Here is a 12,365-nt window from a genome sequence, read left to right on the forward strand (position 1 = left end):
CATCCCTTTCTCCTCCCACCCTCAATCTTTCCCAGCATCAGGGTCTTTTCCAGTGAAGTTGGTTCTTCACATCAATTGGCCAAAGTATTGGAGCTTCAGCATTAGTCCTTCCAATGAATATTTAGGACTGATTTCCTTTAGGATTGATTGGTTTGATCTCCTTGCAGTCAAAGGGACTCTCAAGAGTTTCCCCCAACACCACAGTTCAAAAGCATCAATTCTTTGGCACTCAGCCTTCTTTATGGTCCATCTCTCACATCCATACCTGACTACTGGAAAAACCGTTCTGTTCCATTCCGTTCAGTCGCTCAGTCGTGTCCGACTCTATGCGACCCCGTGGACTGTAGCCTACCAGGCTTCTCTGTCCATGGGATTCTCCAGGCAAGAATACTGGAGTGGGTTACCGTTTCCTTCTCCAGGGGATCTTCCCGACCCAGGGATCGAACCCGGGTCTCCTGCATTGGAGGCAGACGCTTTAACCTCTGAGCCACCAGGGAAAAACCGTAGCTTTGACTATATGGACTTTTTTTTTGTTGGCAAAGTAATGTCGGCTTTTTAATACACTGTCTAGGTTTGTCACAGCTTTTCTTCCAAGGAGCAAGCATCTTTTAATTTCATGGCTGCAGTCAGCATCTGTGGTGATTTTGGAGCTCAAGAAAATAAAGTCTCTCACTGTTTCCATTGTTTCCCTATCTATTCGCCATGAAGTGATGGGATCAGATTCCACGATCTTAGTTTTTTAGATTGTTGAGTTTTAAGCCAGCTTTTTCACTCTCCTCTTTCACCTTCATCAAGAGACTCTTTAGTTCCTTTTTGCTTTCTGTTGTAAGGATGGTGTCACCTGTGTATCTGAGGTTATTGATATTTCTCCCTGCAATCTTGATTCCAGCTTGTGCTTCATCCAGCCCGTCATGTCGCATGATGTACTCTGCATCTAAGTTAAATAAGCAGGGTGCATGGGTTGTTTGTATTTTGGAGATTAATCCCTTGTTGGTCACATCTTTTGCAAATGCTTTCTCCCAGTCTGTTCTTTGTCTTTTCATTTTGTTGATGGTTTCCTTTTCCCTGCAAAACTTGTAAGTTTGGTTAGGTCCCATTTGTTTCTTTTTGCTTGTATTTTTATTGCCTTGGGAGACTAACCCAAGAAAACATTTGTTACAGTTTATGTCAAAAGCATCTTGCCTGTGTTCTCTTCTAGAAGTTTTATGATATCCTCTTTGAATCATCTTTAATTTCCTTTGTTAATGTTTTGTAGCTCTCAGCATATAAGTCTTTCACCTCCTTGGTGAGATTCATTCCTAAGCATTTTGTTTTTTGGTGTGAGTTTAAAAGGGATTGTTTATCAGATGCCAAGTCGTGTCCAGCTCTTCACAACCCCATGGACTGCAGCATGCCAGGCTTCCCAGTCCCTCCATTTCTTGTTTATTTACATTCACTTTTTGCTCTTTCATTGTTAGTGTAAAGAAACGCAGCTGATTTCTCTATGGATACAAGATTAATCTTGTATCCTGCTACCTTACTGAATTTATCAGTTCTAGTGGTTTTGTGTGGAAAAACCACGTTAGGGTTTTCTATATATGTTATCATGTCATCTGTGTATAATGACAGTTTTACCTCTTTCCAACCAGTGTAATTACCTTTTATTTCTTTTTCTTGTCTGATTGCTGTGACTAGCACTTCAAATCCTATGTTGAAGAAAAGCGATGAGAGTGGGCATCCTTGTCTTATTCCAGATTTTAGTGGGAAGGCTTTCAGCTTTTCACCATTTTCTGTGGGTTTGTCATAAATAGCTTTTATTATATTGAGATATGTTCTCTCTATACCCAGTTTCAGAAGGATTTTTATCATGAATGGATATTGAATTTTGTCAAACATTTTTTCTGCAGCTATTGAGCTAATCATGTAGCTTTTGTCCTTTCTTTTATTAATGTGGTGTATCACATTGATTTTATGTATGTTGAATCATTCTTGGAATCCTGGGATGAATCCAACTTGGTCATGCTCTATGACTTTTTTTATATGTTGTCGGATTTCAGTTTGCTAGTATTTTGTTGAGAATTTTTGTGTCCTTATTCGTCAAAGATAATGGCCTGTGATTTTCTCTGTTTTTGTGGTATCCTTGTCTAGTTTTGGTGTCAGGGTGATGGTGGCCTTGTTGAATGAGTTTAGGAGTGTTCCTAATTCTGCAGTTTTTTGGAATATTTTCAGAAGGATAGGTGTTAACACTTCCCTTAAATGTGTGATAGAATTTTCCTGTGAGGCCATGTGGTTCTGGACTTCTCTTTGCTAGAATTTTAATCACAGTTTCAATTTCAGTACTTATGATTGGTCTTTTCATATTTTCTATTTTTTCCTGGTTAGTCTTGAGAGATTACACCTTTCTGAGAATTTGTTCATTTCTTCTATGTTACCCATTTTATTGGCAAACACTTAATTGTGGTAGTCTCTTCTGATTGTATGTGTTTCTCTAGTCTCCTATTTGAACTCTAATTTTCTTGATTTGACCCCCTCCCCTTTTTCAGTGAGGAGTCTGGCTGTGGGTTTGTGAACTTTGTATCCTTTCAAATAACCTTCCTCGCTCTTTTCTGTTTTTTTCCTCATCTCTGTTTCATTTATTTCTGCTCCAGCCTTTATGATCTCTTTCTGCTCAGTTCTGTTTGTTCTTTCTCTAGTTGCTTTTGGTATCAGGTTATATTCTTTACTTGAGATTATTCTTGTATTTTCTAGTGCTTTTTTTTTCTTTTTTTACAATTGCAAAAAGCTACTTATCTTTTTAATTGAAATATATATGATAATGTTGTTTATAAGGTCACAGCACCTTATATGTATAATTAGATCATTTATACGGAGAAGGTAATGGCAACCCGTTCTAGTACTCTTGCCTGGAAAATCCCATGGATGGAGGAGCCTGGTGAGCTGCAGTCCATGGGGTCGCATAGTCGGACATGACTGAATGACTCCACTTTCACTTTTCACTTTCATCCATTGGAGAAGGAAATGGCAACCCACTCCAGTGTTATTGCCCAGAGAATCCCAGGGACGGGGGAGCCTGGTGGGCTGCTATCTATGGGGTCGCACAGAGTCGGACACGACTGAAGCTACTTAGCAGCAGCAGATCATTTATATATTGTAATGTGATTGCCATTGTAGCAATAATTAGCACCTCTATCATATTTCATAATTATTCTTTCTTTTTAGTAGTTGGAATAATTAAGTTCTAGTCTCTTAGCAAGTTGCCTATTTGTAATACAGTTGTTATTTAGTCACTAAGTCGTGTCCAACTCTTTGCAACCCATGGGCTGTAGCCTGCCAGGCTCCTCTTGCCAGGATTTCTCAGGCAAGAATACTGGAGTGGGTTGCCATTTCTATCTCCATTATAATATAGTACTGTTGTCTATATTCACTGTACTGTGCATTATATCTCTAGGTCTTATTTACCCTTGTTGTAAGTAGTAAACTTAACATCTCTCCTCCCATTTACTGTTCCCAAGTAACCACAGTTTTACTTGATTTTTACAAGTTTGGCTTTATAAAATTCCACAAATAAGTGACATCAGAGTACTTGTCTGACTTAGCTCACTTAGCATAATGTGCTCAAGGTTTATCCAGGTTGTCTCAAATGGCAAGATTTTATTCCTTATTATGAAAGTGAAAGTCGCTCAGTTGTGTCCAACTCTTTGCGACCCCATGGACTATACAGTCCATGGAATTCTCCAGGCCAAAATACTGGAGTGATAGCTGTTCCCTTCTCCAGGGTATCTTCCCAACCCAGGGATCGAACCCAGGTCTCTCACACTGCAGGCAGATTCTTTCCAGCTGCGCCACCAGGGAAGCCCATTCCTTATTATGGCTGAATAATATTCCATTGTGTTTATATAACATGTTTTCTTTGTCCATTGGTTTGTAGATGCTTAGGTTGTTTCCATGTCTTGGCTATTGTAAATAATTCTGAAATGAATGGAGAGGGTTGTAAATATCTTTTCAAGGTAGTTTTTAAATTTTCTTCAGATAGATACCTACAAGGACTTACGTATTATTTATCTTTAAAGTCTGGGTCATATGAAAAGTTCTGAAGAACCTCCATACTGAGAGTTCTGAAGAACCTCCATGCTGTTTTCCACAGTGCCTTCAGCAATTTACATTCCCACTGACAGAGCATAAGGGTTCCCTTTTCTTCACAACCTGCCAAACACTTGTTATCTCATCTTCTTGATGATTATTGTCCTTAACATACATGAGGTAATAGCTCATTTTGTTAATTGTTCCTTTGCTGTGCAAAAGCTTTTACGTTTGATGTAGTCCCATTGGTTGATTTTTGCTTTTGTTGTTTGAGCTTTTGCTGTCATATTTAAAATACCATTGCTAAAACCAATGTTGAGGATCTTCTCTCCTATGTTTCATTCTAGGATTTTTTTGTAGTATCAGGTCTTATGTTTGAGTAAATTATGTTTGATGCATTTTTAGTAAATTTTTGTGAGTTGTGTAAGATAGGGGTCCAGTTTCATTGCTTTACATGTGTTTATCCAGTCTTCCCAACACCAGTTGTTGAAGAAGCTATCTTTTTCACATTGGGTGCTCTTGGGTGGCTCCCTTGTCAAGTATAAGTTGACTGTATGGTCTGGGTTAATTCTGGGCTCTTTATTCTGTTCTTGTGTGGCTATTTTTGTGCCAGTACCATACTGTGTTTATTTCTGTAGTTTTATGGTATAGCTTGAAGTCCGGAAGTATGTGATACCTCCAGCTTTCTTTTTCCTCAGGATTACTTTGGCTTTTGGGGATTTTTGTAGTTCCATACAGATTCTAGGATTTTTTTTTTTCTTCTATTTCTGTGAAGAATACTATTAATGTCTTGATGGGGATTGTATTGAATCTGTAGATTTTGAGTATTATAGACATTTTAGCAATATTCTTTCAGATCATAAGCATAGATATTTTTCTATTTGTTGTTTTTATTTCTTTCAGAAGTCTTATAGTTTTTGTTGTACAGATCTTTTACTTCCATTGTTAAATTTATTCCTAAGTAATTTACTGTTTTGTTGCTATTACACATGGAATAATTTTACTTCTTTAGCATATGTTTCTCCTGAGTATATAGAAGTGCAACTATCTATATGTTGATGTTGTATCCTGCAACTTTACTGACAACATAGATTGTTTCTGACAGTTTTTTGGTAGAGTCTTTGATATTTTCTATATACAGGATCATATCACCTACATTTCTGTATATAGGAAAAATAAGAAAAACTTAATAAAAGAGTAAGTTTTACTTGTTCTTCCCCTATTTGGATGCCTTTTACTTCTTTGTCTCGCCTGATTACTCTAGCTAGGGCTTCCAATACTATATTGAATAAGAATAGTAAGATTGTACATCGTTGTCTTATTCCTGAATTTAGAAGAAAAACTTTCAATCTTTCTCCATTGAGTATAATGTTAGCTGTGCATTTGTTATACATGAACTTTATTATGTTTAGGTATGTTTCTTCTGTACCCAATCTGCTTAGGGTTTTTATCATGAAAGAATGTTGTATTTTGTCAAATGGTTTTTCTGCATCTATTGAGATGATCATGTGACTTTTATCTTTTATTAATATGTTTACATTTATGGATTTCCTTATGTTGAACCATCCTTACATTCAAGGCATAAATCCCACTTGGTTGTTATGTGTATTTCTTTTTAACTGTTCTTGAATTCAGTTTGCTGATACTTTGTTGAGACTTTCTGTTCCTGTATTCATCAGGGATATCCGTCCATAGTTCTCATTTCCTGTGGTGTCATACCTGGCTTTGGTTTCAGGTTAATGCTGGCCTCATAGAATGAGTTTGGAAGTTCCCTTCTCAAATTTTTGTGAAGAGCTCGAGAAGGACTGATGTTGGTGATTCTTTGAATGTTTGGTAGAATTCTTCATTGTAGCCATCTTGTCCTGGGGTTTTCTCTGTTGGGAGGTTTATGATTACTGATTTAATCTATTTGGTTATTATTGGTCTGTTCATATTTTCTATTTCTTCCTGATTCAGTTCTCTTTTTAAAGTTTATATTTTATATTATTGGAGTTATTATTGGAGTGTAGTTGATTAAGAATGTACAATGTTAGTGTATAGCAAAGTGGTTCACTTCTGCATATACTTGTATCTGTTCTTTTTCAGGTTTTTTCCCAATTTAGGTTATTACATAATACTGACTAGAGTTCCCTGTGCTATATAGTAGGTCCTTGTTGGTTATATATTTTAAATAAGTAGTGTCTATATGTCAATTCCAAACTGCCAATTTATCCCTTCTCTTTGGTAACCTTGTTAAGTTTGTTTTCTAAGCTTGTGAGTTCGTTTGTTTCGTAAGTAGGTACATTTATCATTTTTAATTTTTTTAGATTCTGCATATAATCAATATCCTGTGATATTTGACTTAACTTCACTTAATATTGATGGATCTGTAGATTATGCAAATGGCATCATTTCATGCATTTTAATGGCTGAGTAATATTCCATGTGTATGTATACCACAATTTCTTTATCTCTTCCTATGTTGATGAACACTGAGGGGCATGTATCTTTTTGAATTATAGTTTTCTCCAGGTATATTCCCAGTAGTGGGGTTGCTGGATCTTCTTTTCCAGTTTGGATTCCTTTTATTTCTTCTTTCCTGTTTTCTGTGGCTAGGACTTCCAAAACTAAGTTGAATAAAACTGGCGATAGTGGACATCCTTTTCCTGAGCTTAATGGGAATTCATTCCACTTTTCACCATTAAGTGACGTTGGCTGTAGGTTTTTCACATATGGCCTTTATTGTGTTCCCTTAGTACCCACTTTCTGAACAGTGTATCAAATGTTTGTTGCATTTTTTCAAAGGCATTTCTGCACCTACTGAGATGATCATATGGCTTTTATTCTTCAATTTGTTAATGTAGTGTGTCACAATGACTGATCTGTGGATACTGAAAAATCATTGCATACCTGGGATAAATCCCTCTTGATCATGGTGTGTGATGCTTTTAATGTTAGGTTCGCTTTGCTGGTACTTTGCTGAGGATTTTTGTGTCTTTGTTTATCAAAAGATGAGCAGCATATTCGTCTGTGTAATTTATTTTTTTTAGGTATTCTTGACTTTTTTATAAGGATTATAATGGCCTCATAGAATGGAATTATTTCTTCCTCTGAAATTTCTTTGGGATAGTTTCAGAGGGATAGATATTAACTCTTCTTTAAATGTTTGATGATATTTGCCTGTGAAGCCATCTGTTTCTGGACTTTTTTGTTGGGATTTTTCCAGTCAGTTTCAATTTCAGTACTTGTGATTGGTCAGCAAACCAGTTTTAGTTTCATTGCTCCTTTCTGTTGTTTTCTTCATCTCTATTTAATTCTGCTCTAATCTTTATAAATTCTTTACTTCTACTTGCTTTGGGTTTTGGTTGTTCTTTATCTAGTTGTTTTGGTGGTGGTGGTGGTTTAGTTGCTAAGTCGTGTCCGACTCTTGCAACCCCATGGATTGTAGCCTGTCAGGCTCCTCTGTCCATGGCATTCTCCTGGCAAGGATACCGGAGTGGGTTGCCATTTCCTTCTCTAGGGGATCTTCCCGACCTAGAAATTGAACCTGGGTCTCCTGCATTGCAGGCAGATTCTTTACTGACTGAGCAACAAAGTTGCTTTAGGTGTAAGGTTAAGATGTTTGAGATTTTTCTTGTTTTCTGAGGTAAGACTGTATTGCTATAAGCATCCCTGTTAGAACTGCTTTTCCTGCATCACATAGGTTTTTAATTATTATGTTTTTTTGTCATTTATCTTTAGGTATTCTTTGATTTTTCTCTTTGATTTATTCAGTGATCTGTCAGTTGTTTAGTAGCATTGTTTACCCTCTACTTGTTTGGGTTTTTTTGACAGTTTTTTTCCTTGTGATCGATTTCTAATCTCCTAGTGTTGTGGTCAGAAAAGATGTCTGATATGATTTCAGTTTTCTTATATTTACTGAGACTTATTTTGTTATCCAGCATATGATCTATCCTGGAAAATGTTTCATGCGCACCTGCGAAGAACATGTATTCTGTTGCTTTTGGACAGAATGTTCTATAAATATCAGTTAAGTCTCTGGTGAAAAGTGTCATATAAGGCCTGTGTTTGCTTATTGATTTTCAGTGTGGATGCTCTATCCATTGATGTAAGTGGGCTGTCGAAGGCTCCCTATTACTGTTTTACTGTGATTTCTCCGTTTATGGTTGTGAGCATTTACCTTATTTATTGAGGTATCGAGTAGTTAATAGTAAGTGTTTTCTAGTACAGTATTAGAAATATTATAATGAAGAACTTTTAAGATACAGCCCTTTGTAACTTTCACTATATAATTGTGACTTGTTATGTTGTAGGTCTCCTTTTTACATATGGTGTGACGGGAAGTGGAAAAACTCACACTATGACTGGTTCTCCAGGGGAAGGAGGGCTGCTTCCTCGCTGTCTGGACATGCTCTTTAACAGTATAGGGTCATTTCAAGCTAAACGATACGTAAGTGTGTGTCTTTTTAAAATTGTATTGTGACTCTCACTAAAAGACATAGGTGCCAAAATACCTGTGAATATAATTATTAAGGGAGAACTAAGGCACTGAATACCTTTTAAAACCTTAAATATGTTTAAATGTTAATTGTCTTGTTTCTTAAATATATTTCTTACTATTTATGACAAAGTCTAAAAATTATGGTCTGATTTTTGCCCTCACTTCAGGTTTTTAAATCTAATGATAGGAATAGTATGGATATACAATGTGAAGTTGATGCTTTATTAGAACGGCAGAAGAGAGAAGCCACACCGAATCCAAAGACCCCCTCTAGCAAGTAAGTAATTATATTTTGTAATACTGGCCTCATGGGAACCCTGTCTGGTGGTCAGAAGTGGAGAAGTTGGTCTGACAGTTGACTTTAGTGAGATAAAAGTTGAAGGATGTTCATAATTATGTTTGCTCAGATGTTCTATTTGGTTTTGAATGCACTGCCCTTGAATCACTGTGTAGGGAAAAGGTGCCTCTCTGGGTGAAAGAAGGTGTAAAAGTCTGTGCTATGTATCTGGGAAGATATGGGAGAACGTTGGCCCAGCCATGAGTATGAATAAAGTTGCTCTGTGCATTCTTGCTTGTAATAGAGGTCATTTCTCATAATGTGTAAGATGAGAGTGAGACTTTTTTTTTTCTTTTTTCAGACGACAAGTAGATCCAGAGTTTGCAGATATGATAAATGTACAAGAATTTTGCAAAGCAGAAGAGGTTGATGAAGATAGTGTCTATGGTGTATTTGTCTCTTATATTGAAATATATAATAATTACATATATGATCTGTTGGAAGAGGTGCCGTTTGATCCCATAAAGCCTAAGTAAGTAGTGGAGAGAGTCCCTTCTTAGCTGACTAACCTTGACGAAGTCACTTCACATCAGTGACCTTAGTTTCCTCAGCTATAAATGGGAATAAAGCTTACGTCTGTTTTCAAAATGAAATATAACTCATATATCATGCAGTTGGTGTGTGGTGAACAGTTCTGTTATTTACTTGATATGTAGTTAGTTGTATTAGGAAAACCAATGGGTTAAAGCTCTAAGGAGAATATTTGCCTTAGACTTTACTTTTGAAAACTCTTGGCCCTAGGCTATATTTTGAGAAGGATCTTAATTGTATAAAGAAGTGTCCCTGTAGATGTGCCTTGGGGCTGCCTTTCAAGAACCTGACACTTAATGTTGGGAATTTGCAGCCTCTAATCTGTGTCCTGGTGATCTCCGCAGAATGGAGCCTAAAGCTGCTGTCTGCACAATAGTCACAGACCTTCCATCATTGATTAATAAGAAGCGACGACCGACCGTATTGTCATTGCACCAGAGTTAAAAGACTATTCCTCAGATTTCCTTGGGTCTTGCCCTGCTGAGACTGAAGGCCAATTACAGTCAGGCATTACAAATAACCTTTGTGCCAGAGTGGACTCCAGAATCTCATGTCTAATAACAGTATCTTGTTCACAGTCTTCAGCTAAATGCTTGTCTTCAGTGCTGTCTTTGTTCGGGCCTCTTAAGACGTAAAGAATGTGAAGACCTGTCTTACATATTTAACTTTTGTGTATATGACTCCATCAGATATTATTGAAGGAGCAGCTAGATTTGGAAGACCATTACACTGAGTGTCAGTGTATCCACTTTATATTATATATATCATATTTATATTAAAGAGTTTACAGACTATTTTATAGATTAATTACTTTTTAACTTCGTATTTATATTAAAGACTTTATAGGCTAAATTATTATCAGGTTTCCCTGGTGGCTCAGTTGGTAAAGAATCCGCCTGCAATGCAGGAGACCTGGGTTCGATCCTGGGTTGGAAAGATCCCCTGGAGAAGGGAATAGCAACCCACTCCAGTATTTTGGCCTGGGAAATCCTATGGACAGAGGAGCCTGGCGGGCTACAGTCCGTGGGGTCGTAAGTGTCGGACATGACTTGTCAACTAAACCACCACAGACTAATTATAATTACTTAACTTGTTTCAAAGTGTCAGTTGTGTGTACCCGTTTTCCTAAACTTTTTTGAGGTAATTCATTGCTACCAATCACGTTCACATCTGCACATGTACCAAGTTTCTGTTTGACCTGTTCCAAATGAGATTATTTTCTAAGAAGCCTATCTTGTTTTTATTATGTAAATGAAGACTGACAAATGTGCTGTATGCCTTCCTGATAACACCTTGAATGAACTCACAGGGTGCTTATTTGGCAGTGAATTCATTTTGTTAGGGTGGTGTCTAACCTGTTTTTTTTTTGGAGCTGATTTAAGGTTTAGTTTTTAATACAGTGAAGGAGAATTTTTAAGATATGACTCACTGTAACTGTCACATACTCTAGACTGAATGTGTTGTTATGAAATGGCTGCTGTAGAAACAGTAACTTCTGCCTTATTCCTTTGGTAGGTGGAACAGTTGCAGCACACCCATGAGGAACACAGATTTTGTGTATGTGATGTGTTGACTCTTTTCTTAAGGAGAAGGTTATACTAGCAGTTATACTAGTGGTTGGCATTTGTGGCATGTTCGCATGTAGGTGATTTTTCATTGCTCCTGGGCCGGCTGCTACCTCTGAGCCCCTCCTTCCTGAGAAATCTGCCATTGGTGGCTGGTAACTGTTTTTGCCCCCACTTTTCACACGACTGAGGCCAAACAGGCAGCATCTTTCCCATCTTCATCCTACCTTAAGAGTAAAACTTGACCAGCTACTTTGAAAGGATGGCCACTCCTGGTATATACCAAACTCCTTCTGAATTTGTTTTTTTGTTGACAGAACCAGCTTGATCTGTTGATCTTTTAAAATTAAGAACATGCTAGATTTTGACGCTTAACCTTTGCATGTGATGGTGCTTACCACTACTTTCATCTCTGTTTAGTAAGTGTTGTTTCATGTGCTTTGTAGGAACAAATTAGAGCAAAGCTTTTATAACAAAATAGATTCCTGTTTTGTAACTAATCTTAACTGTATATCCTTGTTCTTATCCAAGTGTAATATTCTTCTGGAGTCTTGCTTAGGCTTATTCCCGTTGTAAGAATGGGTATCATGTTGCCTGACGTTTTAGTCCTTATGTCCTGAGATAGTTTAGGAACTAATGTTTTTTCCTTTCCCCTAGACCTCCACAATCTAAACTGCTTCGTGAAGACAAGAACCATAACATGTACGTTGCAGGATGTACAGAAGTAGAAGTGAAATCTACTGAGGAGGCTTTTGAAGTTTTCTGGAGAGGTTAGAAGCAGAGTTAGAAGTACAGATATATAAAGTGATAAATATAATCCTGAAAGTTGCTACTCTACTGACAATACTTTTTAGTTTGGTAGAAAGTATATATACTGAAATGAGCAATGATTTCTCTGTCACTGTAGGCCAGAAAAAGCGACGAATTGCTAACACACATTTGAATCATGAGTCCAGCCGTTCCCATAGTGTGTTCAACATTAAATTAGTACAGGCTCCTCTGGATGCAGATGGAGACAACGTCTTACAGGTAAAGGTTTAATGTGTGGAGCTTTTCCTGTTCTGAATCCTTAATTTAGGAATTAAGAGTTAAATCATGCAGGTTTCATTACACTGAATACTGCGCTAGAATTCTCTTATGTGTAGGTGATAACATGTTAAAAAAATGTTCCATTAATTAGGTAGTATAGTTCTAGGAAGTGTTAGCCCCTCATGTGCGACTCTTTGAGACCCCATGGACTGTAGCCCGCCAGGCTCCTCTGTCCATGGAATTCTCCAGGCAAGAATACTGGAATGGGTTGCCATTCCCTTCTCCAGGGGATCTTCTTGATCCACGGATTGAACCTGGGTCTCCCACACTGTAGGCAGATTCTTTACCATCTGAGCCACCGGGG

At 37.4% G+C, this 12,365-nt stretch overlaps 1 protein-coding gene across 5 annotated transcripts in view; it reads left to right on the forward strand.

Moving 5' to 3' along the window:
* The window catches only part of KIF23 (kinesin family member 23), a 45,774-nt gene that overhangs the window by 16,536 nt on the left and 16,873 nt on the right, over positions 1 to 12,365 (forward strand). For 3 of the 5 annotated variants that reach the window (XM_055436000.2, XM_055436002.2, XM_055436004.2), the window contains exons 5-10: positions 8,352 to 8,488; positions 8,707 to 8,816; positions 9,178 to 9,348; positions 10,923 to 10,964; positions 11,630 to 11,742; positions 11,880 to 12,001. In XM_055436000.2, coding sequence (XP_055291975.2) covers positions 8,352 to 8,488; positions 8,707 to 8,816; positions 9,178 to 9,348; positions 10,923 to 10,964; positions 11,630 to 11,742; positions 11,880 to 12,001 — 695 coding nt within the window. The remainder of the gene's footprint in view (positions 1 to 8,351; positions 8,489 to 8,706; positions 8,817 to 9,177; positions 9,349 to 10,922; positions 10,965 to 11,629; positions 11,743 to 11,879; positions 12,002 to 12,365) is intronic. The other 2 variants (XM_055436001.2, XM_055436003.2) reach the window with 1 other exon arrangement.

The sequence above is a fragment of the Moschus berezovskii genome, chromosome 9 (assembly GCF_049115385.1).
Source record: "Moschus berezovskii isolate FMDL1 chromosome 9, NW_MosBer_1.0, whole genome shotgun sequence".
Taxonomy (NCBI): Eukaryota; Metazoa; Chordata; class Mammalia; order Artiodactyla; family Moschidae; genus Moschus; species Moschus berezovskii.